Genomic DNA, 27,724 nt, shown 5'->3' with positions numbered 1-27,724 from the left:
AAAAGAACAGCAAATAAAACCCAAAACCAGCAGAAGACAGGAAATAATAAAGATTAGAGCAGAAATCAATGCTATTGAAAAAAAAAAAAAAACAGTAGAACAGATCAATGAAACCAGGAGCCGGTTCTTTGAAAAAATTAACAAAATTGATAAACCTCTAGCTAGTCTGATCAAGAAGAAAAAGGAAAGGACCCAAATAAATAAAATCAAGGATGAAAGAGGAGAGATCACAACCAACACTGCAGAAATACAAACAATAATAAGAGAATATTATCAGCAATTATATGGCAATAAATTGGGCAATCTGGAAGAGATAAGCAAATTCCTAGAAACATATAACCTACCAAAACTGAAATGGGAAGACATAGAAAATTTGAACAGATGCATAATCAGTAAAGAAACTGAATTAGTAACATAAAAAAAAAAAATAAATAAAAAAAAAAAATAAGAGTCCAGGGACAGATGGCTTTCCAAGGAAATTCTACCTAACATTTAAAGAAGAGTTAACACCTATTCTTTTGAAGCTGTTCCAAAAAATAGAAATGGAAGGAAAACTTCTAAATTCATTCTACGAGGCCGGAATTACCTTTATTCCAAAACCAGACAAAGACACCACTAAAAAGGAGAACTACAGACCAATTTCCCTGATGAACATGGATGCAAAAATTCTCAACAAGACACTAGCCAACTGGATCCAACAGTACACTAAAAGAAATATTCACCATGATCAAGTGGGATTTATACCTGGGATGCAGGGCTGGTTCAATATCTGCAAATCAATGTGATACATCACATTAATATAAGAAAGGACAGGAATCACATGATCCTCTCAATAGATACAGAGAAAGCATTTGATAAAATATAGCATCTTTTCTTGAAAAAAAAAAAAAACCCCAAGAAAGTAGGGATAGAAGGATCATACCTCAAGATCATAAAAGCCATGAAAGACCCACCACTAATATCATCTTCAATGGAGAAAAATTGAGCTTTCCCCCTAAGGTCAGGAACACGACAGGGATGTCCACTCTCAACACTGTTATTCAATATAGTATTGGAAGTCTTAGCCTCAACAATCAGACAACACAAAGAAATTAAAGACATCCAAATTGGCAAGGAAGAAGTAAAATATTCACTCTTTGCAGATGACATGATACTCTCTCTATAGGGAAAACCCGAAAGATTCCACAAAAAAACAAAAACAAAACAAAAACCCTGCTAGAACTGATCCATGAATTCAGCAAAGTAGTAGGATATAAAATCAACACACACAAACTGGTTGCATTTCTATGAATAATGAAACAACAGAAAGAGAAATCAAGGAATCGATCCCATTTACAATTGCACCAAAAACCATAAAATACCTAGGAATAAGACTGACCAAAGAGGTGAAAACTATAGAAATCTCATGACAGAAACTGAAGAAGACACACAAAAAAATGGAAAAATATTCCATGCTCATGGATTGGAAAAATAAATATTATTCAAAATGTTAACACTATCCAAAGCAATCTATATATTTAGTTCAATCCCTATCAAAATAACACCAGCATTCTTCACAGAGCTAGAACAAACAATTCTAAAATTCGCATGGAACCAGAAAAGATCCCGAATAGCCAAAGCAATCCTTAAAAAGAAAAACAAAGCTGGAGGCATCACAATTCTGGACTTCAAAATATATTCCAAAGCTGTAATCATCAAGACAGTATGGTACTGGCACAAAAACAGACACATAGATCAATGGAACAGAACAGAGAACCCAGAAATGGACCCAGAAACATATGGCCAACTAATCTTTGACAAAGCAGGAAAGAGTATCCAGTGGAAAAAAAGAATCTCTTCAGCAAATGGTGTTGGGAAAACTGGATAGCAACATGCAGAAGAATGAACCTGGACTATTTTCTTACACTATACACAAAAATAAACTCAAAATGGATGAAAGACCTAAATGTAAGACAGGAAGCCATCAAAATCCTCTAAGAGAAAGCAGGCAAAAACCTCTTTGACCTCGGCCGCAGCAACTTCTTACTCAACATGTCTCCAGAAGCAAGGGAAACAAAAGCAAAAATGAACTACTGGGACCCCATCAAAATAAAAAGCTTCTGCATGGTGAAGGAAACAATCAGCAAAACTAAAAGGCAACCGACAGAATGGGAGAAGATATCTGCAAATGACATATCAGATAAATAGTATCCAAAATCTATACAAAACTTATCAAACTCAATACCCAAAAAACAATCCAGTGAAGAAATGGACAAAAGACATGAACAGACACTTTTCCAAAGAAGATATGCAGGTGGCTAACAGGCACATGAAAAGATGCTCAACATCACTCATCATCAGGGAAATACAAATCAAAACCGTAATGAGATACCACCTCACACCTCTCAGAATGACTAAAGTTAACAACTCAGGCAACTGACAGATGTTGGCGAGGATGCAGAGAAAGAGGGACCCTTTTGCACTGCTGGTGGGAATGCAAACCAGCGCAGCCATTCTGAAAACAGTATGGAGGTTCCTCAAAAAATTAAAAATAGAACTACTATATGACCCAGCAATTGCACTACTAGGTATTTATCCAAAGGATACAGGTGTGCTGTTTCAAAGGGGCACATACACCCCTATGTTTATAGCAGCGCTATGGACAATAGCCAAAGTATGGAAAGAGCCCAAATGCCCATTGACAGATGAATGGATGAAGAAGATATGGTATATATATATATATATATATATATATATATATATACACACACATATATATATATATACACACACATATATATATATACACACACATATATATATATACACACAATGTAGTATTACTCGGTAATCAAAAAGAATGAAATCTTGCCATCTGCAACAACGTGGATGGAACTAGAGTGTATTATGCTAAGTGAAATTAGTCGGTCAGAGAAAGACAAATACCATATGACTTCACTCATAGTTGGAATTTAAGATACAAAACAAATGAACATAAGGGAAGGGAAGCAAAAATAATATAAAAACGGAGCGGGGGAGGCAACATAAGAGACTCTTAAATAGGGAGACCAAATTGAGGGTTGCTGGAGGGGTTGTGGGTGGGGGGATGGGCTAAATGGGCAAGAGGCATTAAGGAAGACACCTGCTGGGATGAGCACTGGGTATCATGTAGGGAATGAATCACCGGATTCTACTCCTGAAATCATTATTGCAGTATATGCTAACTAACTTGGATGTAAACTTAATAATTAATTAATTAATTAAAAAAATAACAAGGGTGGGTCTCATCTAATCAACTGAAGGCTTTAAGAGCCAAAACTGAGATTTCTTGGAAAAATAATTTTGCCTAAAGACTGTAACAGATATGTCTGAATTTCCAGCCTGCTGTACTGCCCTAGAGATTTTGGACTTGCCTGCCCCTACAATTGCATGAGCTGATTTTTTAAAATAAATTTTCCCTATCTCTCTCTCTCTCTCTCTCTCTCTCTCTCTCTCTCTCTCTCTCTCTCTCTGTGTGTGTGTCTCTCTATATATATGTGCCTATATATATGCACAGCACACACACATACATACACATATATACGTATTTATTTTTACATAAACACATATATAATATATATGCATATATGTACAAAACATAAATACTTATTTATATTTATAATATATAGAAATGTATTAAAATACTTTTTATTATATATCTTATATCTTATATATTTATATTTGATTGACTTTCACAACTGTTCTCCAAGAAGCAAGACATTTCTAGGCTGTCTTCATCCAAGACCTAAGTATGGCATCTCACAGTGGAACATATGCACATAGAGCAAACTACTATTTGTGGCTTACACTTTATCAGTCTCTGGCACAAATCTCATGTGTGATTAGAAATTTATCATAGGAGAGAACTGTTCTGGAGGCCCAGTTCTCATCTCAGAACTGTGTGAAGCATTAAGTTGTTGTATTTTTTAGCCCATTGATTTGGAGGGGATTTGTTTTTAACCAATGCACAAAGAAAACTGATTGGCCCTTTCCTGAGTAATAAGTATTGACATCTTAAATTATAATCCAAGGCTCTGGGTACAGAAATTGATCCGGACTAAGAAAGCCGAAAGCAACGCATTATCTCCAGTGATGCAAAGAAACCTCCTCCATGTTCAGCGGAGAGCACCGTCTACCAGCCATCCTTCCTCCACCCACGCTCTCTGAATGGCATTTCCATCTCCTCTCTTATTTACTGCCCATTTACTATGGAGCCAGGTTCCATGCAAAGCACTTCATATATTTTTTCTTGATTATTCTTTCCCACAATCCCCTTTTCTACTCAGTAAACACTCATAAAGCAGCATGTTTCTGGAATGAAAAGGATGAAAGTAACATATTTTGGATGAAATGGAAGTAGAAGGAAACCCTGCCAAATGCCTCTTAAAAGCTGCAACACCTGCTGACTAAAAATAGCTGCCTACATCGCCCAAGGAAAGAATCCATTCTTTTCTTTCAAACTCTGGCTTGAGAAATCTATCTGCATGAATCAGTTCATCAGCCATTGATTAGCTTCTCTAATTAGTTTCTCTATTAATTGCAAGAGAAATACAAGGCTGCTTTGTAGGTGGCAAATGAAGGGAACCCAACCCAGCGTGCACCTATGCCTTAGGCAGAAATTCTGACCCCAGAACTCAAAGCTTGGCAGAAGCGTGTGCATCTCCTCATATTCATTCATTCAACAAATATTTGTTGAATACAGTATCTCCTGTATGACAGCTGCTCTACATGATTTAAAAAACAAACAAAAGCCCCTGCCCTAAAACAAATACACCTGTTTCCTGCTTTCATCCAGGGCTTCAAAGTATGTCTCTGAAGAAGGCTGTCACTGCAGGGAAGCCACAGGTTCTGGAAGCCCTTGCTCCCAGCATCTCTCAGGGCCAGGCCTCCTCCTCTCCCTGCCCTGTGAGCTCAACATCCCTTCTCTCCTCTTCTCCTTAGCCAAAATGAAGCACACCTTCTATTGTCATTTTTGTCGTGATTTCTATTTTTTGCCTTCCAAGAGCAAGTATTACTGGAAATTTCCTGCCTGTATAATAAATACAAGTCCTGCTCCCAAAGAAAGTATGATGTTCGTGTTACTCTCAACTCCCAAACTAACTCTTCTTCTGCTTCTGTTCTTACCCCTCTTCTTACATATTTATCAGGCTGCGTATAAATAATTATAATGGCTAACATGTTTCAGGCATGGCACTAAGAACTATAAATATATTATCTTATTTAATTCTCCACAATGACCCTCTGAGGTAGGTGTTTTTGTAACTGCACAGTTGACGAAACCAAAACTCAGAGAGTTCAGGTAACTTGCCTGAGGTCGTGCCACTGTTACACCAAAGAAAATCAAACACTGACCACCATAAACCCAATTCACCTTTCTCTTAAGTAGCAATTATAATCAAGACCCATGGCTTCAGAAAGGAGAAGTTAGGAATGCAACACACCTTGCCATTTCTCCTCTGCATCTGTCTCCTGGCTGGGCTCCTTGTAACCATCTAGCTGCACTCAACTCACTGTTTATACTACAGGAAGCCAGAGCTTGTGAAAACGTAAATTGGCCATGGCATTCTTCTGCTTAGAGCCTCAATACTATTCAGTGCTCTTAAGATAAAGCACACACACTGAACAAGCTTCCAAAGCCCTACCTGATCTGACCCCCGCCTACTCTGCCAGCCTCTAACATCTCCCTCCCTCACACAGGGAGCCACAGCCATCTGAACCACTTCCATTCCCCAGAATGCACCATGCGTCCACCCCCACAGTCTTCTGCTGTGTTTCCTTGTCTAAAACACATTCCCTGCCACTCAAACTCACACAGACACACACACACACACACACACACACACACACACACACACACACACACTCCTCTCCTTATTCTAGCTAAGTCGTCCTCACCCTCCAGTTGCCAGGTTAGCTGTCACATGCTCAGATGCCATCTCCAATCCCTCATATCAGGCATTCCATGGTTCTCCACTATTCTGTGAGATCTTTCCTACACTTGGTGCCTCACACCAGCCAGGCACAAAGCAGGCTCAAAATAAATGATCACACAAATGAACAAATGGATGATGTGGTGGGAGAGTCTATCATCCCGTACTCCAATCTCCTCAATGTATTTGTCTCATCCAGACCAGTTCAGATTATCAAAGGTGCCTGGTGTGGATATCCATGACATCTACCAGGCACAGGAGCCCATTCTTTCTACTCTCTGTGCAAATGCACCCTGGAAAACTAACCCTCCACACCACACACTGGGGCAAACTGCCTCTGCACTTCCTTGGTGCATGTGTCCATACTGAAAGAGATGAAAAGGCCCTGGCTGTTCTTCATATAAAGTTGTCAGTTTAAGGGCAAAGTGAGAGAAATGTGTATCAGTTAAGGAAGCCCTCAACTGCAAGTAAAGCAAATTTCAACTTAACCTGGCCTAAGCAGTTAGAATATTTATTATGCCATATAATGGAAGTCCAGTGATAGAGCAAACTCTGAGAGTGTGGCACGTCAGTCAGTCAGTTGCTCAATACTATCTTCAAGGATCCAGGAACTTTTCCTGTCTCTACTATGTTGTCCTCAGCATCAGTGACATCTGAAGGCTGGTTTCCTTTATGGTCATAAGGTGGCTGACAGTAACAGCCAGTGGTAAAACAGATGTTTCCTTGATCAAATCCAACAGAGAAAGAGAAATCTCTCCCCCTCACCATCAAATGTAAGTACTTCCTTTCAATATGATTGAGCCAACCTGGGACCTATGCCTGCCCGAAGACTGACGACAATATGCCAGCTCCCGAGTCCAGAAGAATGCCAAGAACTAATTGGCTTATCAGAACCATCTGGGGCAAAAATGGATGCACTAGTGAAGGAACCAACAAGAGACTACGGAGGACAAAATATGCAATACCAAGGACAGAAGCAAAAGACTACACTTATTTCCACGTAACACAACTATATTTCTCTTTCTATTTGCAGTGGCTCCCGAAGATGTCACATGTAAATACTCCATATTCCTTTTGGATGTGTGGTTGTATTTCTTCTTGCTGACACTAGCTTCTCTTCAAGTTAATCATGTTCTTCTGCCAACACGCTTATGTTGAGTCAGCATTTAACAGTTAGAGGTTTATTGCTTACAGCAGCTAGAGAAACTGCTTCACTCAACCCTGCACAGAGGCAATACAAATGGTATCAAAAATGTAAGCCAAATGACTTCATTACTCTTCTTTATGTACGCAGATCTTCAATAATGTCATAAAGCAGAAGTTTCATCACCCCATAGTGGATAAAACATCCCATCTTAGTGATGCAACAAAGGCTGGAAAGAGGAAAAGAAAGGCTGTTACAGGTAGTAACCTTCCAGCCCTGTATTGCTCTCTAGTGTGTCACATTTGTGTGTTCTGGGGCAGAAATTTAAAAGCCAACTTAGATAACTGACACTTTTAGAAAAAATACTACACTAATTTCCATTCTATTCCAGGGCAGATAACTTATCAAGTCATCCTGAGTCCCCCTTTGCAGGGTTTGTCTAAATACACTGAGGTAACAAATAATTCTTTGGTTGGAACTCTAATCTAGCACACAAGATATTTAACTTAACTATGTGGTCTCTTTGCCCCGAGGACACAGCACATATGAAACACTCTTGAAATGGCTGGACTGTCATTTTATTCTGAGTATCAGCAGACGAAGAAGAAAGGCAATATATATATATATACCCATATATATATTTAAATATACATATAGATACATATATTTTCTAATATATTATATATTATTATATATAATACAAACATATAAATATATAGCTATATATATACATATGTAAATATATGTGTGTGTATATATATATAACATATATATATATAATATATATATATATATATATTATATAGCTTTAAAAATAAACTTCATTTGATTTGTCACAAGGTTTTGGGTTTTATTGTCATGTATAATCATGCACCAAAAGAGTTGTACTGGGATTTAGTGACCATGGATTTCAAATGACTTGTCAAAATTCTCATAGCTGTTGCATAGATACATTCTCATATCTCATAGATACATGCATTTATTCACCAGTATGCCTCTGAAAATCTGGGAAGGTGATGTTTGATCTCACCGATGGAGAGCCCTGGACATATTCCAAAGGCAGCAAAGTTGATCTCCTCCAACCAAAAATACTTATAGCTCTCTAGTGGTACAACTTTCCACACTATAAAAAACCCAACCAGACCTTCTCTCATGTCCCATGTCCCATGTTCCAAAGACGCCTTCAAGCAATGTTCCCACCCTTCCTTGTGACTGATTTCAGCTCTTAAGGGAAAAGCAGTCTAACTGATTGACTAAAATAATAACTGATTAACTAGATTAAAATATGCTTGAGAGCAGAGACCTAACCTTATGTGTTTGCATCTCCGAACCACACTTAGGACTTTGTTTTCCCTGCAGCAGACATGCAAAGGATATAAATATAATCTTGTTTAATTTTCCCAAGGTGATGTATTTGAAGAAGAAATTTATCTCAAATTAATTTCTGACTGGTAGAAATTGCTTAGGAAAATATTTAGGACCAGGCATAAGAAATGTCGTTCTCCTATCTCCTGGCTTACTTTGAGCTAGGACTTCTAACTACCATATAACCCTCTTACCATTCCTTCCCCAGACCACTGAAAATACACCATTAATTCATCAAACAATTATTATCAACATATATTAAATTCAAGGAGTATGTGGAGCACAGAGCGGAAAGCACTAAACCAGCCAGGCATGGGCTCTACTACTCTCATGTAGTTTTCTTGGTAATCGGTTCCTTCTTCCCCATTTTTCACCAGGCTTTATACCTGCCAGTAATGATAACAATAATAAAATAAGTTTGAGCAGGACTTTCTCTATGTCAGATGCTGTTCTAAGTGCACTAGATAGATAGATAGATAGATAGATAGATAGATAGATAGATAGACAGATAGCTGTATATATCTATGTATATAGATATAAAATCTTTTAGTCCTCAACACAACCTGTGTGCAGAAAAGAAACTGAGGTCTCTGAGATCAGAGCGCTAAGATACTGAAATAAGCAAGTAGCCCTCTTCTCAATTTCTGCTGTCTATAACAAGCTTTAAGTGACTTCTGTTTTCATTTCTACAACTGATTATCTCAACGGAAATTTCTTGGCAGATGGAATTGAAAATTTTAGGGAAATAGTGGGTAGATAGACACGTGTGTTGAGTTTTAAAGTATGAGTAGGACTTAGGCAGTGCACCTCAGTATTTTCCTAACTCTGGAACCACTCAAATTATCTCTCTATACTTTTTTATATCCCCTACTTCTCCATAGATCAATTTGAAAAAAACTAAAACTAAAATTCATTGAGTACCTACTCTGTGCCAGGCACTACCACATACATTATTTGAGAAACTAAAAATTAGAGAACATAAAATAATACCTCTCTTGAAAGGGCTTCTAGCAGGTCATTTGCCCCTTCATTCAACAAATATTTATTGAGCACTTAACTTTATGCCAGGTTCTATGTAAGATGTTGGGTAGAGAACACCCTCGTAGATTTAACCGCTGGGAGGGTTCAGACACATAAAGAATGTAGACCGTAAATGATATAAAATAGCCTGTAACTGGAATGAGGCATCTAACCCAGACTTGGGGGTTGGGGGGTGGATGTCAAGGTCTTCAGATGCATAGGTGCCTTTGTGTTTTGGTTGAAGAATAGTTATGTCTCATAAACAAGCTTCTATGTCACAGCCTTTTTTTTTAATAGAAAGAGAAAAAGCACAAGTAGGAGAGGGGCAGAGGGAGAGAGAATCCCACCCAAGCAGGCTTCACACTCAGTGCAGAGCCTACTGCTCTTTGCACTCAGAGCTCGATCCCATGACCCTGGGAACCCTGGGAACATGACCTGAGCCGAAATCAAGAATCGGATGCTCAACTGACTGAGCCACCCATGTGCCCCTCTCTTTAGATTGTAGTGTATAGCTAGCCTATAGCTCTGCCTGGTAGTGCCTCAAAACTGAGGATCAGGTTTTTATGATTCCATTCATCGCTTTACTTTATTCATTTCCTAAGATCAAAACAGCTCCAGAGAGAAAGTTAGTAATTCACCAAAATGGAGATTTTGACATGGAATGAGGGTGACTTTGATTCATTAATATGTCATACGTCTTCTGTGGCTTTTTTCCTTTGTTCACTTGCTAACATTTCCCTCAGAGGGGCCAGGAATCAACATTCTATGCCTCATGAAGCCAATTACTTTAATGGTTAAAATAGCAGAGCAATATTAGAAATGCAAGTCCAATTCTCTGCAAGGCTTCCCTCCCACCCTGTATCCGTTTTCTTATGTGTTTCACTTTAAAAATCCTTTGTGTCAGGGCGCCTGGGGGGCTCAGTTGGCTAAGCCTCTGATTTCACTCCGGTCTTCATCTCACAGTTAGGTTCATGAGTTCGAGCCCTGCATTAGGCTCTGCACTGACAACGTTGAGACTGCTTCGGATCCTGTCTCCCTCTCTGCCCCCCCCCCCCCACGTTGCGCACACTCTCCCTCTTTCTCTCTCTCTCTTTCTCTCTCTCTCTCAAAAATAAACATTAAAAAAAAAACTTTAAAAATCCTTTGCTCCTTGTATGTCTTATCTTTCCCAACCACCATTTGGAAGGGTTTGTGGGAGAGTCTATCAACCTGTGGAAATTCGTTTTTTTGGAAAAAGAGTGCACTACACATTCCGGCCCTTTACCTGCTTCTCCAGTTGCAACCAAAAAGGAAGAGAACCTTCAGGTTCCTGACGCCAATGAACTGCTTTGCAATTGTGACAGAGGGAAACAGGTGATGACAATCCGATAAAAAAAATTTTTTGTTGCTGTATCTCAATAGCCAAACAAACTGCAGCCCTGGGGCACCAGCCCATACTGCATTCGTTCCCATTTGCATACTTTGCATAACCACCATTTTCTTTAACAAACTGGTATCCAAAATGAGCGATCTGATATTCATTGCCATAAATGCTTGAAACAGTGCTTTTCCTCTGTGATTGTTGAAGGCAGACTCTCAGGTTGCAATTAATTTGGGGGCTAGGGAAGTAATAATTATGGTCTCTTTGAATTGGACACAAATGAGTTCATTTATCAGCATTTGAGTTGCAATGACTGATCTTCCAAAACCAGTGCAAGCAAGCACCTCATTGTCTATAATACTTGATAGGATCAAGAGCACCAAGCTTTCACTAGGGAAGGTCAATCCAAGATGCATGTATCCCATTAGGAGCAGGAAATTAACAGGAAGCGTCGAGGAAAGAAGGATTTTTTTTTTAAAGGACAAGAAGAAGGAAGAGGACAAGGAGGAGGAGGAGAAGGTAAATTTTTGCTTCAAAAACACAAATCACACAAACTGTTAGAATCAGAGTAGGGAAAAAAAGGTAAAATTTTAAAGTCAAGTCACTAGACTCATTATCACCTGGAGCTGAAGTGTAATAAAACCATCTATGACTCAGGGAAATGTGGGATTGATGGGGAAGAATCCTTATGGGGTGGCTGTTCTATAGGTACATTCACACTTTCAGATATAGCTAGTTCATAGGTAATTCCACACTGAATATTTTTATTTTCTTAGACGATACCAATTCAGTATGGTCCCAAAATAAAAATAAAACATGTTAAAAATAAAACATTCTTCTTGAACCAACTCTGAGCCAAAAAAAAGTATGGTGAGGAAATCTAAGAGCTGTTTTCAAATAAGGAAGACAAACGGAAAACTATCATCTACCAATCAGTTGTGTGTGTGTGTGTGTGTGTGTGTGTGTGCACGTGTCAGAAAAAAAAACAGAGCAAAACAAAGACAGACAGATGGATAGACAAAGATTGATTACAAATTATATCTAATATACATTATTTGGGAAATAACATATATACTGTACTACATTAAATATGTATATATCCCAGAAAGATTCAGAAAGGAAAAGTAGCAAAGGTAACAGGGTCAAGATACCACGGATTGATCCTCTTCATTTCATTGGTCTGTCTTATCTGGGGACTCATATTTCCAGAGACAACAACCCTAGACATCATGATGAAATCTAGAGGCAGCCTTAAGGGGTGACTCCACCAGTAGACGGGGTCAGTACAAGTAAACACACAATCTTTATAAATACTGTGTGCTTGCTACGCAAAGTCAGCTTCAAGACAAGTTCCCTGACCCTGCTTCCAACCCCTCCCCACTAGCAACTCTGGAGCCATCACCGAATGAAGTAACAAGACCATGAATTTCATTCCAGCACTCATTGGGTGATGGTGGTAGTTTTTGTTTGGTTGGTTTTGTAATGTTTCAGACTTACTCTGTAACTAGCTACAAACTACCTTGACTATTTTCTTTCTTTTTTTTTTTTTTAATTTTTTTTAACGTTTACTTATTTTTGAGACAGAGAGAGACAGAGCATGGACCGGGGAGGGTCAGAGAAAGAGGGAGACACAGAATCTGAAACAGGCTCCAGGCTCTGAGCGGTCAGCACAGAGCCCGACGCGGGGCTCGAACTCACGGACCGCGAGATCATGACCTGAGCCGAAGTCGGATGCTTAACCGACTGAGCCACCCAGGCACCCCACCTTGACTATTTTCAAGGACAGATCACCTCCTGTTGACTGGCTCGAGTGCCATTCACCAAGCTTGGCAGTACTGGAGGGACAACAGTTAATTTTGTGAAGCTGTAAATATCCTTCCTAGCTCTCTGGGACTGCACACACCCTCCAGAACAGATCTCCCCACCCTTCCTCTGTCCTCCCACACACACCTCCCCCCACCTCACAGCCGCCGTGTTTTCAAGCAGTGGAGGGACCCTGGGATTTTCCAAGGCCCCTCACCACCCACAGGCGTTCAGAGCAGTCTATAAGGCTATCTGTTGAGGAAAGGGCCCTCTCTGAGAGCACAGTGTTTCTTCTGCCCGCAGCAGGATACAGATAGGGACAGAGACTCCAGCCATCCCCGGGAACCCAGTGTCACAAAGAGCTCCTCTGATCCGGCTGGCATCTGGGCTTCCCCTCATTAGCACATTAAAGCTGCTCTGTCCTTTCCCTCTGAGCCGCTCTGTCTGTCCCACTGCCGGCCTCTATGGAGCCTTTTAGGCCCACGCTCATTTTGAAACCTCCCCAGTTCAAGAGGCACTAACCCTTCCCGAAAGCCTGTCAAACTCCGTCACAAACCACAGGTACCTTCGAAGCACTACTGCTGGGAGGGGAGCAATCAGGCAGCAGCACGTATACCTTCTGCCAAATCAGTCTTCCCGAGAAGAGGCTTTCTGGGAAAAAAAATCAAAACCAGGGGTGTCTGGGTGGCTCAGTCGGTTAAGCACCCGACTCTTGATTTCTGCTCAGGCCATGATCTGTTGGTTCGCGAGCTCAAGCCCCACATCAGGCTCTGCGCTGACAGCTCAGAGTCTAGAGCCTTCTTTAAACTCTGTGTCTTCCTCTCTCTCTGCTCCTACCCCCTACTTGTTCTCCCTCTCTCTCCCCCACCCCACAAAAAAATAAATATTTAAACAACAAAAAACAAAATTAATGGTATCTAGCTTTCAAAACTGGAGTACATTGAAGCAAACAGACTCCTGCCTTGTTTACAGATGGGCGAGTTTCCCCTCAGATTCTGATTGACAAGGCTGACAAAACGACCAGGCCAGCGCAGGGCCTGCACCCAAGTCCTCTGTGGGCTGAGTCAGCATTTATCACAGGCCTGAAGACAGCGCAAAGCCCCAAAACCCGGCTCTCCTTTGAATTTTGTGACCAGGATAACAATTGCATTGTTTGGCAGCTGTCCAAGCCCGCACCCTGATGTCATTTCAGTTAAAAATCCCCAAAATGCAATGGGAAATGAAAGGCTAGGATTATTTTAACTGGCTTACAAATGAGAAAATTGAGGCACCCAAACCTTAAGTCAGTTGCCTGTGAGAACATATCAATCACATTCTGAAGGGGACACCATCACACCAATGGCCCAGACACAATATCTTTAAGTGACTTTCAATTCCTTCTTCTGTCTCTCACATGCTATTCTCAAATGTCATGAGGACCCAAATCCTACGGCGCTCCCCCAAAATATGCCCCATACCAATATCCTGACTTCTTCATAGCTGAGTTCACTGATGGTTCTTCCTTGCCAGGTCACTCAGGCCCACACCTGTTTCTGAGTTAGCCCTTTCTAAGGCAACATCTTTCTGCCCATCACACCCCCTCCACCCCATCCCTACTACAAATGTCAAATAAACTCACAGCACTGTCCTTCAATCCTATTATACTTCTTTTGTGTATTTCCTTTCATTTCCTCTTCAAAATGACTGTTTCCCGGTTTCCTCTGCACAAATGTCCTACACCCTGTCCCCAGCACCCAGCTCCTTCATCCTCAACTGATATCCTTGCCTCAGAGCTCTCAGAGAGAGAGAGAGAAGCCACCAGCCAGGAACTTTTAGTCCCACCACCAAATCTACCAAATCACCTTCATTTACACCCACAGGCTGTGGCTCCCCTCTTGTATCACGGAGAATGTCTGGCTCTTCTCAAAGGCCCACCTTTCCCCTTCCTTTGGATCCCACCATCTTAGCCTTCTCACGGCTTTTCCCTCCTTCCATTATCCCATTCCTTCCCACAGACGCAATTTTTCCCCTTTCCACTAGATCATTCCCATCAGCACACAGACCTTTTGCATCATCTCCTCCCTTCAAAGACTCTCCTCCCCTTGCTCCTCATTAGGGCAAAATGTCTCACAAGTCATGTTTTGAAGCCCCCATCTCACATTCCCTGTCCAGCCATTCCATCCAGGCTCCCAGCTGCACCACCACTCTGAACCTGTGCCTTTCATGGCCCCCAAGGTTCTCACATCACCAGGCCATGTCTCTGCCCTTCCCTTAATACCTCAACACAGTGCACTGCTTATTTCCTCCTTCTCAAAACAAGTCCTTCCCTTGGCTTCTGAACCATACTCTCTTGTTTTCCCTCCTACTTCAGACCCCAGTTCCTGAGCTGGGACCTCCTCCTCTGTTTGACCCACATGTTGATGCACTGCCCAGATTGACCTTGGGACCCCTGTTGTCCTCTGTCTACACTGTGTCTCCAGATGATCTCCTCTAGGACCACCCCAGTGACTCCCACATCAAATCCCCAGCCCTTGATTTTTCCCAAGAATCCTAGACTCCAGCAGTCCTTGAACATTTCCACTAGACATTTCTAACTGAACTCACCACAGTAAATTCCCAACTTTCTCCCCACAAATATGTTCCTCTCCTTGCCTTTGCCATCTTAGACAATAGCACCTTCATTCACCCAATTTCTCAAGGCCCCAACACTAGAATTTTTTTGTTATTCTTTACCCTCAGCAGCCTCATCAAATCACTCACCAGTCCCATGGACTCCATCTCCTCATGCAAATCACTCCAATCATTTCACTCCAATCGTTGGATCGTGTGATCCAAATCACACGATCGTTTCTCTTTACCTGCATTGCTACCCTCCAGTCCAAGCCTCCAACATCTCTTCCCTCCAGTAACCACTTATCTCTCCCACAATCCATTCCCCAACAGCAGCTAGAATGGTCTTTTCAAAACTCTACCAGATTACTCCTTTGCTGAATACCTTCCAGTTGCTTCACAGCCCACTTAGAATAAAACCCAAGCTTGTCTCCCGGCCTCTGAGGTCCTAAAAGATCTTACACCTCCCTTCCTTGTGAGCTCCTCCCCTCCCCTGCTCACTTCCATCTTGCACTTCAGTCTCCCTCTTTTTTAGTACCTTATGCCTGCTTGTCTCATCTTACCATCTCCGCCTGGAGCACACTTCCTCCTGACCCTCAATTGGCCAGTTCTTCCTGGTCATCCCAATCCTAGCTTCAATGTCACCAGGGAGAAACAGGCCTGTTCTGACCACTCAAATGAAAGTAGCACCCACTGCCTCTCTGTCACATCACCCCACTTGAATTCTCTGCGTGGTATTTAGCACAATTAGACATCTTTCTTGGTATCGTTCATTGCCTGTACTAACTTGAATGCTGTCACCATGAAAATGAAGGTATTTTAGGTCTTGTTCCTTGCAGTATTCCCAATATCCAGATGATGCCTCTTACCTGGTTCAGTAATTCTTTGTTGAATGGCTAAGTAGCTCCTAGTCTGAGCTCCTCAGAGCTCGAAGTGAAGCCATACCAGTGGTTCTGCCACTTATGCTGAGCTGTGTGTAACCATGACCCTCCCTTCTGCCATTCAGACCTAGAATGTGCTCTCTTTAACTTCAGCATCCCTGAAAGGTAGCACTCTCCACTTATAAACCCATTCCACAGAACTGGGATGCTATCTCTTTTTACTTCTAAAAGCTACTCTGCTTAACATTTAAGGTGGGAGCCTCAACCCAGGCTGTTGGGTTGAGTCCTTGATACTTAATGTAGCTCTTATCAGACCTAATCAACTGCCTCCATATCACCAGCTGGGACATACAGATTTCCAAGGCCATGACTAGCACCAGCCTAATGCTACCATTAATACCTGATTAGATGCACTTCCAGACTCACTGTTGAATCCAGACTCACTGTTGATCCCTCTTGGATCAACTGGTCCCCACCCAGTATCCAAGGGACCAGTTGATATTGGATATCAATACTGGATATTGGATATTGGGACCAGTACCTCTCAGACTATCTACTGTAAGATATCAATTGCTTCTTTCAATTCATTGCAGGCAATACTTTTGTAAAATGCAATTTAAAAAGCCAACTACTAGAAAAATAAAATGGCAAAAAACAAAAACTTACCAAAATACATGACCCCATTTTTAATATTAGAAGGAAAGGCATAAAAGTTCTGTCAGATTGCTATAGATATTTCTAAATGCTTACTCTTGATTTCTGTTCATATCACATTCTGGTTTGTGCAGTTTCTGAATCAGCACAGGTCCCGTGACCACACTTTGAGTAGCTGGTTGCTGGCCTCCTGGCTGTATGTCTCTTCTGCCCTGGTGAACATATCTCTTCTTTGAGGCAACTTTCAAATAACCGTTCATGAAACAAGTATTAAATACCCACAATGGTGTAGGCACTGTTGAGTGCTTTCTCCAAAATAATCTAATCCTCCTCTTCCTGATCTTGGTCCAGATTCTGTCCAAATCATAGCACTTCCTTCTCCCCATCCCCACCCCATTTAGACTCCTTTCTCCTCTCCCCTATATGGCTATAGTAGCCCCTAACTTGTCCCACACACCCCAGTCCTTCCTCTCTCCATCTGTCCTACAGATATGGTTCAGAATATCATGTTTAAGCACATCTCTGATCATATCCTTTCTCTGCTCAATAACCTGCAATAGTAATAACCCACAGAATGAAGTCTTAATTCCTTATCAAAGCACCCAAGGGTGTCCATTATCTGACTCCAGCCTATAATTCTCACCTTACTTCACTCCACTGCCTTTTTAACCTCCACATAATATTGTCAAACTGGACACTTAATCCTCTTCTGATCTTACCCCATATTTGGTTTCATCCTTTCTACCATCCCCCTTCTTACACATCTTCCTTTGGTTTCCATACAACACCCAGTGCTCATCTCAACAGGTGCCCTCTTCAATGCCCATCACCCACTTTCCCCTCTCCCCCACAGCCATCAACCCTCAGTTTGTTCTCAGTATTTAAGAGTCTCTTATGGTTTGCCTCCCTCCCTCTCTGTAACTTTTTTTTCCCCTTCCCCTCCCCCATGGTCTTCTGATAAGTGAAATAAGTCAGGCAGAGAAAGATGTTTTCACTAATATGTGGATCCACATGTTCCTTTCCTACCCATGTGCTATGGATTAGAACATTTATGTCCCCACAAAGTTCATGAATTGAAGCCCTAATTCCCAATGTGATGATATTTGGAGGTGGGATCTTCAGAAGGTAATTAGATTCAGATGAGGTCACAAGGGTGGAGCCCCCATAATTGAGTTAGTAGCCTTATAAAAAGAGACGGGAGAAAGATCTCTCTGTTGCTGTACCAATTAAAGATATGAGAAGATGGCTGTCTGCAAGTCAAGAAGGCCCCACCAGACACCAAATCTGCTGGTACTCTGACCTCAGACTTCCCAGCCTCCAGAACTGTAAGAAGTAAATGTCTGTTGTTTAAGCCACCTAGTCTACAGTATCTCGTTAAAGCAGTCCTCGGTAAGACGTTATCTCTCAATGCCAAGAGAAAATGCCATCCCTGAACCTTCCTGCCCTGTCTCCAGTCTAGTGTGGTGTCTCTTTCCTCTGTAGTCTTATAAAAGCACCTAGCTGTGTGACTACAAAAATTGGTTTCCCTGCCTATAAAAGGATGATAATAAGCACTTTTGTCATATGAATAACACATGATATAGTTTATAATATAAAATGCTTACTTTATAATGTAAAATGTAAAAATTGGGTCCACTGTCTAAATGCTAATTTTAACTCAAACACTGCATCAAATTATATAATAAAGCATGCTGTCTTTCCACCAACTCATCCTCATGCTATTGTCATATTCTAAGCTTCTCTTACCTGCAATGCATGAAATATGTCCAAGCTCCCTCAAAGCTGTATATGCACTTGTCAGAATGTTAATACTGTCAGAAAAGTCTGTTTTCTTGATTTATGTGGCAATGACCTTTGATAGGCTCACTTGCAATGACAGGATGCGTTTCAAATCTGTTCTCCTTTTTCTCCTAACATTCTGAATGGCTATGTCTCTTTTTTTCTTTAAGTCCTAAGTGAAACAAATTGTACTGTGTTCATCAAGAAAGATCTACCCTCTGGACTCTGTGTACACTTCAAGTAATTTTATTATGGGTTCGGTCTTCCTCTTGAGTAGTTTGCCTACAGGTGAAACAGCTAACTTATGGGGCTTTTTTGTACACCTCTGTTAGATCAGCTTGAAAATCTAATCATTTTGAGAGGTGATGTATGTTATCGTTATTTCTACTTTACTTAAATTGTCCCCTTGGCAAATCATATTGAAAGGGTAATAACAGTCAGAAACTCTACCAACAGCACCCAAGAGTCCTCTTTAGCCTATACTTGTCTAGTTCACTACATTGATCCTGAAGTGCCCAACATATAGGAAGAACTCAATAAATATTCATTGAATGAATGAGTGAATGAATGAATGAATGAATGAGAAACTAGTAAAAAATTTCTCTTATACAATGGATCAGTACTTTTTCTATCTCAAAGTCAAGAATAATCGGGAATTGTAGCCCTGTCATTCTAAATCTGGACATAATTAGATTGATTTGTTTTTTAAAATCCTTAACTTGTTTTTTCAGTCATAGTAGGTTTCCCTAATGAATTTGTTTAAAATGGAAAGAATTAGTGGAACATAACAACAGAAGTTGCAAAATGGTATTTAAGGTATTTTTTTTAACCATCACAGAGTCACACACATAAAGTTTCTTAAGAGAAAGTTTAGAATTAAATCCAATAGAAAACAACATTTAAAAAATTTTAATAATAGTATTCCTAAACAAGTTACATTCATGTTGCCACTGACTGAAGCCTGACATTTTTTAAGAAAACACTTTCTAAGATGTATTTACTTTTATTGTTTTCCTTGGCATTTCCTATGAAATTTCTTCTTAACTACTGCACATTCAAGTAGTCCCTGTATAAGGTCAAAATGACAGAATGAGAAGTGTAATATGGAATGCATACTGAACAACTTATTTATAGGACTCCAGTATCTAGACATTTGGAAGCATACAATTAGACATTATGCATAAAAACTCAGGTTACAGATTATAATGATTCACTCTCAGTAGCAAAACACATGCCACATTATCCAGTTAGAATAATGTTTTGTCACGTAGATGTCCTCCAGAAAAGAGGTCAGCACACAATAAGTGATTAAGAACAAATAAACTTAGAAAACAATCAACTGAGTATAAAAGCAACCAATGGAATAAGAGAAAATATTTGTAAACCATATATCTAATCAGGGGTTAATATCCAGAATATACAAAGAACTCCTACAATTCAACAACTTAAAAACTCCTAACAATTCAATTTAAAAATGAGCAAAGGCTGTAAATAGACATTTCTCCAAAGAAGACATACAAATGGCCAACAAGCATATGAAAAACTGTTCAATATCACTAATCATTAGGGAAACGCAAATCAAAACCACAGCGAGATGCCACTTCACACCCATTAGGATGACCACAATAAAAAAATAAATAAATAAAATAAAATAAACCACCAAAAGTAACAAGTGTTGGCAAGGATGTGGAGAAATTGGAACTCTTATACATTGTGAGTGAAGATGTAAAATGGTGCCACTGCTATGAAAAACAGTATAGAGTTTCCTCCAAAAAATAAAAATGGAATCACCATATGATCTAGCAATCCCACTTCTGGGTACATATCCCAAAAAATTGAACGAGGCATCTTGAAGATATATTTTCACATTCATGTTCATTGAAGCTTTATTCACAATTGTCAAGGGATGGAAGAAGCAACCTAAATGTCCATCAACAGACAAATAGATAAAGAAAATGTGGTATATACACACAACGGAATGTTAGCCTAAAAAAGGTAGGAAATCCTCGTATGATACAACATGGGTGAACCTTGAGGACATTATGCTAAGTGAACCAAGCCAGTCATAAAAAGGCAAATACTGCATGATTTCATTTATATGAGGTATCCAAAACAGTCAAACTCTCAGAAACCAAAGGTAGAATAGTGGTTGCCAGGGTCAGCGCAGAAGAAGAAACGGGGAGTTGTTTAATGGATTCAGGTTCAGTTTTGCAAGCTGATAAAATTCTAGACATGGGTTGCATGACAATGTGCATACAAATAACACTACTATACTGTACAGTTAGAAGTGGTTAAGAGGGTAAATTTTATGTCATGTGCTTTGGCCATTAAAAACAAAGAATAAATGAATGTATACTTGTATGTGTTCATGCCACAGTCAAGAAATATGCCAAATATTTGTGAGGTATCTTTCCATGTGACTACTGGAGTTTAATTTCCAAAGCATAATTTTTTTAAAGAAACATAATCAAGAATTAATGTGTTTGAAAATGTACAGTGAATGCTCATTGGCCTGAGCTCAAATGAGTGAGAAAGCTAAACCAAAACCGTGTGGTGGTATTCTCACATTCTGCATTCTACTTTTACGAGAAATAGCAGTTAAATAATAAATTAGCTCTTGCATTAAGTAACTTTAGAACTATATGGGCAGCCAACTCATCTTCCTATATCATCTACACAGACATCAGGGTACAATAAAAACAGGCTTCTATTATGATGGCCCTGAAACATCTTGAGATGGTAAACACTCAAAGGAAAATTACACAAAGATACGTCCATTTTCTTACACATCAATTACTTGGAAATGTATCATCTCTATCCCAAGTAAACCAAATATTCCTTCATTATAAACATTCATTTCTCCAAGCCCTGTGTATAAAAAATAAGTACACAGGATGATCTTTTATTTTCATAATTTTGTCCTTTAGTTAAAAATAAATGCATCCTGGGGCACCTGGACAGCTCAGTCAGTTAAGCATCTGACTCTTGATTTCAGCTCATGAATGATCTCATGGTTCTTGGGATCAAGCTCAGCATGGAGCCCGCTTGGGATTGTCTCTCTCCCTCTCTCTCTGCCCCCCACCTCTCTCTCTCTCGCAGAAATAAATAAGTAAACTGAAAAACATAAGTTCATCCTTTGACATCCTTTCTTTCAATAAGACTACTGATCTCCGAAATGTCTGTTTTTAATCACACCACCCAGTTCCATTTGGAATAATCGTGTATAAAATTATCCTCATTACAAGTTGGTCTTCCCCTTTCATTTTGACATCTGTTAGAAGAAGTAGCTTGAGGAAGAGCTTCACTATTCAATTTTTCAACAAGAGCCTTCCAACTTAATAAAAAAGGATCATCTAAATTATAATATATGTCTTCCTCAACTGTACCTAATACGTGGCTCAAGCATAACTCTGTTCCTTGGCAGTCATTCTTTTGGTTCACTGTGTTCTGTCCACCTTATATAAGGAGTCAGAAATGCTATATACACATATTGTTCCATCTTATATGGTAACTTCCCACGTGGACTTGGTTTTACTTCGGCTTGTCACCAATTCTCTTATACATCCTCTTTAACGATTCTTGGTTTTCAACTCAAAATTTTTTTTAGAAATTTTGAAATTAGTAGTACAAATCAAAATGTAAGTTGGAAATCAGTTAGTTCCAAATCAAATAAATGGATGACCCAGCATCACACTAGTGGATCCATTCTAATGATTAAACATGCCCACTACAAGACTCAAAAAGGCAGAAACCCTTTTATAACTTGAGACAAGGCAATGAATCTCTTATGGGGAAGAAAGTGGGTCAAAACTAGAAATTCACAGTTATTTTCGTTAAGATTTGAAAATAATATTCAACTGGGAAATATAAATAAAACCACACACATGAAAACACAAAACAAGCTATTACTCATTTTTCACAAACATTTCATTAAGTAATCATTTTAGAGGAGAAAATCTTCAGATACTATATAGACCAGCACCCATTCCTTTATCTTTCTTAGAAACTACCAGTATCAGCAGTTTTTGTGTGAGGGTCACCAACCATTACCCTTGAAGTGTTTTTTTTTTTCTTTTTTGTCATATCTTGCTTGCTCGTGATGGAGTAATAAATACTATTCTGTGCTAAGAAATAAATGAGGAAGAGTAAGCCTTATTTTTTCCTTGCTGGAACCAACACATTATTTTAAATCTTTGGGAATTAAAGAAGCAACAGTTATCTCCGCATAAGAATCACCTTGGATTTCTTGCATCCCACTGCCAAAACAATTTTGAACACTATGGGGAGAAGAATGTGACACATCCCATTAACCGGTTTAAAAAAAAATGATCTATCACCTCCTCTCTCACCAAAATCTTGGTACTACTGGATTCTAATCTAACTGCTTTACAGAAAGTGAGTGATCAATGAGATGCCCCAACTGTCGCATACAAAATGCGGCAATCCAATTCTACAAGCCCATAAAGAAAGGGGAAAGAATGAGTAACTATACTGAGGAAAGTCATAGGGTATAGTATAATGTCAGGCAGATTTCATTAAGGTAACACTACATTTTCATTTTATGCTTCTTGAGAGCAAGTACCTTTACTTCATTATTAATCAGTACTTTTCTCTTTACCTATCCCTCGGTAGATATAGATAGCATATGTGTTTGCATTTCTTCCTCTGAGTTGGCAGGTAGTTATTGTTATAGACTGCCACCGGTGGCAGGCAAATCACCAGGTTTACATTGCTCATAGTCTAACACTCCCCATCTCACTGCACCATCCTCAGTCTGTCAGCACTGCCCCTTTGGCCCAATCGGAGGCTAAGGGCTAAGTTAACAGTGGTGCAATGTCCCATTCTGTCACTGAAGAGACTCCTGGCCAGCTCACAGCAATAGGATGCTGCCAACCATATATCTGCATGCCAAAAGTTGAAGGGATATTTTTTTTATATTGGCTCCAAACATCCAGATTTGCAACCTCACTTTCTGCTAGCAGCTAAGTTGCTGCGTGCCAGAAGTAAATGAAAAAAAAAAAAGCAACTGAAACCCAGAGGACAGTAAGTTGACAGGGCAATAGAGGTGAAGGATACAGAAGTATCAAGGAAAAAGGAAGAGCAAAAGAAGGAGAAGAAAAAGAAGGGGAAAAATGATTTTAAGTTTTGAGAAAATGAACAAAGATGCTTGTGATACGGTCCCAGTGGGCCAGTCTGATAGCCATTACTGACTGATTCAACATACTTGGAGGGTTCAAACCAAAGGGGAGCCACACCTGAGTGCTGGCATAAGATCTTTAAAATTCCACTTTCCTCCCACATTGTTACTCTTAGAGCCCAGTCACTCAGCCACTACCAATGCTGTCTCCTGTTGACATAATCATGGTACAGAAGCCAAGCTCATCAGCATGCTAATGAAATTATTCCACCAAGATTTTTACATTTAATCTGATTTTTTTTCAGTCTCCATACCAGATGCTCCTTCTCAAAAGAAATATTTTCTTCTTGTCTCTTTACGGATAAGGAAAGACCATGAGCTCAATGCAAAATATGATGTTGGAAATTCTGAAGAATTCTGAAAGACAATTAAATGTTTGAGTTGAAGCGGAAAGGCTATAACCCTGGAGTCCCATTCACAGATGTACCTGCAATGATATATCATTGACCCCACCTTCCAGTCTAAATTCTTCCTCTATAAATCAGGAATCGTTCAACTCATGTCATACAGATCACCGACAGCTTAGTAAAACACATAGTTCTACTCATGGTATACGACTTCACTTTATTCGCTTGTGATGCTCCCACTGACCCACCTCAGACCACAAAATGAATTCGTGTAGAGCTTTAAACTCGCGCAAGTGTTTTCTCTTCGGTATTATCTCAAGACAAGGGAGGTAAGACACGTATTATAAAATACATTTTACACATGCAGAAACTGAGACCCAGGGAGATGCGCAGCTCTGCCCCCGAGCCACGTGGCTGGTTACTGGCTGCGAAATGGTGACAACCAAGTCTCCTCAGTGATCTTTTTATTCTGGACTCTAACGGTCATTGAATATCAAGAAATAACTTGCACGGAATCAATAATAACTTATAATCAAGCAAAGATAAATGAATGATTGCATCAGCTTTTGCCAGAGTGATGAGGGGTATTAATATTTAATAGATTCCGCTTAAAAAGATCCAATGCCTGGGCATTTACAATGCAAAAAAAAAAAAAAAAAACCCCACAGGTATTCATGAAGAATAGGAAACCTACATAATATGTACTCAGCCAGCATCTTCTTGCTTTATTCTATTCACTGTCTTTTGAATGTGATATTTTGGAAGGTGTTATCCTAAGCTACAACTCGAAGGAAAGTAAAGGCGGACTTTCTATTACCAACTCTTGTCTCACTTCAGAGTGAATTTCTTCTTGTTTGCTAATAAATGGAAACATACTGAAGTGCCCACAAGTAAGCCAATATATACCCCGTTCACAAGGGACTCAAATGGTTTGGGACTTGTTACACCTGAATTAAACCTTACTCCTAAAATAAGGAGAGCTTTCAAGCTTTGATTTCTGTACATATTTGGTGCCCCCACTAGAGCTTTAAGCCCCATAAAGGTCTACGGGAACTCCCCATGGCTCTATGGGGAGTCTCGGCTACCCGAAACAGTGCCACACGCAAACCTGTATGAACAGCGCGACCTTAAGAGTTACCCATGCAGATGCCTCAAAAAAGCACACACGCACTCAAATAAAAACACACAAAACAAATTCTCTGATTTTTTTAAGTGTCAGTTCTTCAACCATTTCAAGTTACTTAAGTAGAAAAAGTCCCCTTCACATCACAGTTGAGTCAGGACGCCAGGGGCCCCATCTTCACGTCAACGCGGTTCTCAACCTAAAACGCCTCGTCCTTGATCCCTCCACTGCGCAGATTCCAGCACTGGAGGCGCCGGCGATAGGCGCTCGCCTCCTCTGGCTTTCGCCCGCTTTAGAATAACCCGGCTCCTCCAGCTCCCACCCTTCTCGCAACATTTTTGCACTTTGCGTGGGTCTGATCCAGGCCTCTAGCCTCGGGTTCCCTGGTCCCAGCTTGGAGGAGTCGGAGCGGCAACCGGAGAAGTGGATCCCCCGCCTGCCCGCCCCGGCTGTTGCCGCGAACCCCTCCCCCCTCCCCCCTTCCCGCCCCGTGGAGGTCGGAGACGTCCTGCCGCGGCGGGCGACAGCGCGAGGCCGACGACTTCCTCGCCTTCCCCGCAGCCCCGCGCCTTCCCGCCTCCGTCCGGGCCACCCTCGGTTCCCTCTTGTCCCCTGGGTGCAAAGCTGGGGTTCAGTGAGCAAGAGGAGTGAGCGACACGCGTGTGCGAGGGTGTGAGCGCAGACACACAGCAGCCAAGCAGCAAACCCCGCCTCTCCCCGAACTCCCGCCTCGGACCAGCCGGCAGCCCGGGCGCCCCGGGGCTCCCGGCTCTGGGACAAAGCTGCCACGGCCTCCCCGCAGAAGCGGGGCGCGTCGTCGCCAGCTCTCCTCAGCCTCCCTCGGCCGCGACTCAGTCCCAAGGGGCCGCCGGGGGTCCGGGGGAGATCCGGGGCCGGGCTCCCGCAGCCCTCGCCCCGCGCCCCCGCCGCGGCTCACCTGTTCAGCACTTTGCGGATCCTCTGGCGCACGCCAGCCCGGGAGGAGGCGGACAGGCTGCCGCCGCCACCGCCGCCGCCGCCGCTGCCCTCGGCCGGCAGGTTCTCGATGGTGGTCACCACATGGTTCGGCGGGGCTGGGGGCGGCGGCTGCAGCTGCTGCTGCGGCGGCTCGGGGGGGATCATCGTGGCAGAGGCGGCGGCGCGGCGGCGATCAGAACGCAGCCGGGCGCATCGTGCGCCGGCTCCGGGCCCGGGAACGCGCAGAGGACCTGGCCGGGCGGCCGCGGCCCGGGGAGGCGGCGCTGCCTGCGAAGCGGCGAAGCGGGGAGGCACCCGCGGCTACGGCCGCCGCCGCCCAGCCCGCCACTCACTCCTCTCCAGTCCCGGTGCGCGCCCCCTCCGCCGCCGCCGCCGCCGCCTCCCGGCCCGGCTCTTCCCGAGCCGCGTCCCCAAGTCCTGGCACGCCCCGCGAAGTGGCCGGGAAGGGAGTCGCGCGCCGCCGCCGAGCTGCCCGTCGGCTCAGGAGACCTCCACGGAGAGAGGGGATGGGGGTCCGGGCTTCGCCTTCTCTCCCGGCTCCCTGGTCGTCTCTGGGCGAGCGGCAGCAGTAGTGCTAGCGCCGCCTCAGCCTGTCCCCCGCTCGCTCGGAAAGCTGCCGTCTGTGTCTCACGGAGTGAAAGACCGAGAGTGAACCCGGAGAGCCGGGCGGGGGCGCCGCGGCGGCGGTGGCGGCTGCGGCGGCGAAGGGGGGCCGGGGCGGGGACACGCGCGCTCCATCTTCGCCAGAGGGCGCTCGGGAGGCGCCTCATTGCCCCGACCCTCCTCACCCGGGTCCACCCGAGCCCCGCGCTCCGGGTTGCGATGATTGTTTTCTTTTGTTTTATTTATTTATTTATTTATTTATTTATTTATTTATTTATTTATTTATTTAATTTATTGTTCGCGTGAGGCTGGGGATAGATCTTCCTTCTTCACTTGGCGGGATCTCCCGCCTCCTGCCGCGACACCGCAGAATCTTAGTACCACCCTTCCGGGACAGCGCCAGGACCCGAAGACAAGGTGCTGGCCCCGAAATAAACACCAAAACTCAAGTATCCTAACGATTACACCAACACTCACCATAATGGGCCTGGAGGAAATTGGAGGAGACACAACTTCGCACAAAGAATTCATTCTGGGAACTGGAAAAAGCTTGTCAGACCAACTCAACGTCTCCGTTTTGTAGCGCTGCGAAGGGAACGTGGGCAGATTCCAGTTCCAATTGTGCCTCTAAAACTTGTTAGCAGAGATTCCCTGTGCAATTTGTGTACTTACATTCTGAGACACATTCTCCTTTGTGCAACGAGGCTAAGCGTATCTTTCTCCCCGAGGTGTAAGAGTTAAATGAGGCAAACCACCCAGCAGGGGGCCCTGGTGGATTCTTCACTGGGGCTCTGACCAGAGGATCTCCACTCCCAAAAAGGAAAACCCCTGAGAATCTGACCCAGAAACCTTAGCCCTAAACAAGACCGTATTTCTCCCAAAGGAAACTGATTTCCTGCCTCAGGCATCTCTTATACCAATTGCTCCAGATTC

General features: G+C 42.0%; 1 protein-coding gene across 1 annotated transcript in view; it reads right to left on the bottom strand.

The window, feature by feature from the left end:
* Window positions 1-26,852, bottom strand: part of SLC35F1 (solute carrier family 35 member F1) — a 410,105-nt gene extending 383,253 nt beyond the window's left edge. The window contains exon 1 of the mRNA XM_086707681.1: window positions 26,148-26,852. Coding sequence (XP_086563807.1) covers window positions 26,148-26,332 — 185 coding nt within the window. The 5' untranslated portion in view covers window positions 26,333-26,852. The remainder of the gene's footprint in view (window positions 1-26,147) is intronic.
* Window positions 26,853-27,724: the final 872 nt, after the last annotated feature.

This window comes from Puma concolor, chromosome B2, assembly GCF_028749965.1.
Source record: "Puma concolor isolate L17-30 chromosome B2, mPumCon1.1.hap2, whole genome shotgun sequence".
Taxonomy (NCBI): Eukaryota; Metazoa; Chordata; class Mammalia; order Carnivora; family Felidae; genus Puma; species Puma concolor.
The sequence above is the reverse complement of the archived record's forward strand: the minus strand, read 5'-3'. Positions and strand labels throughout refer to the sequence as shown.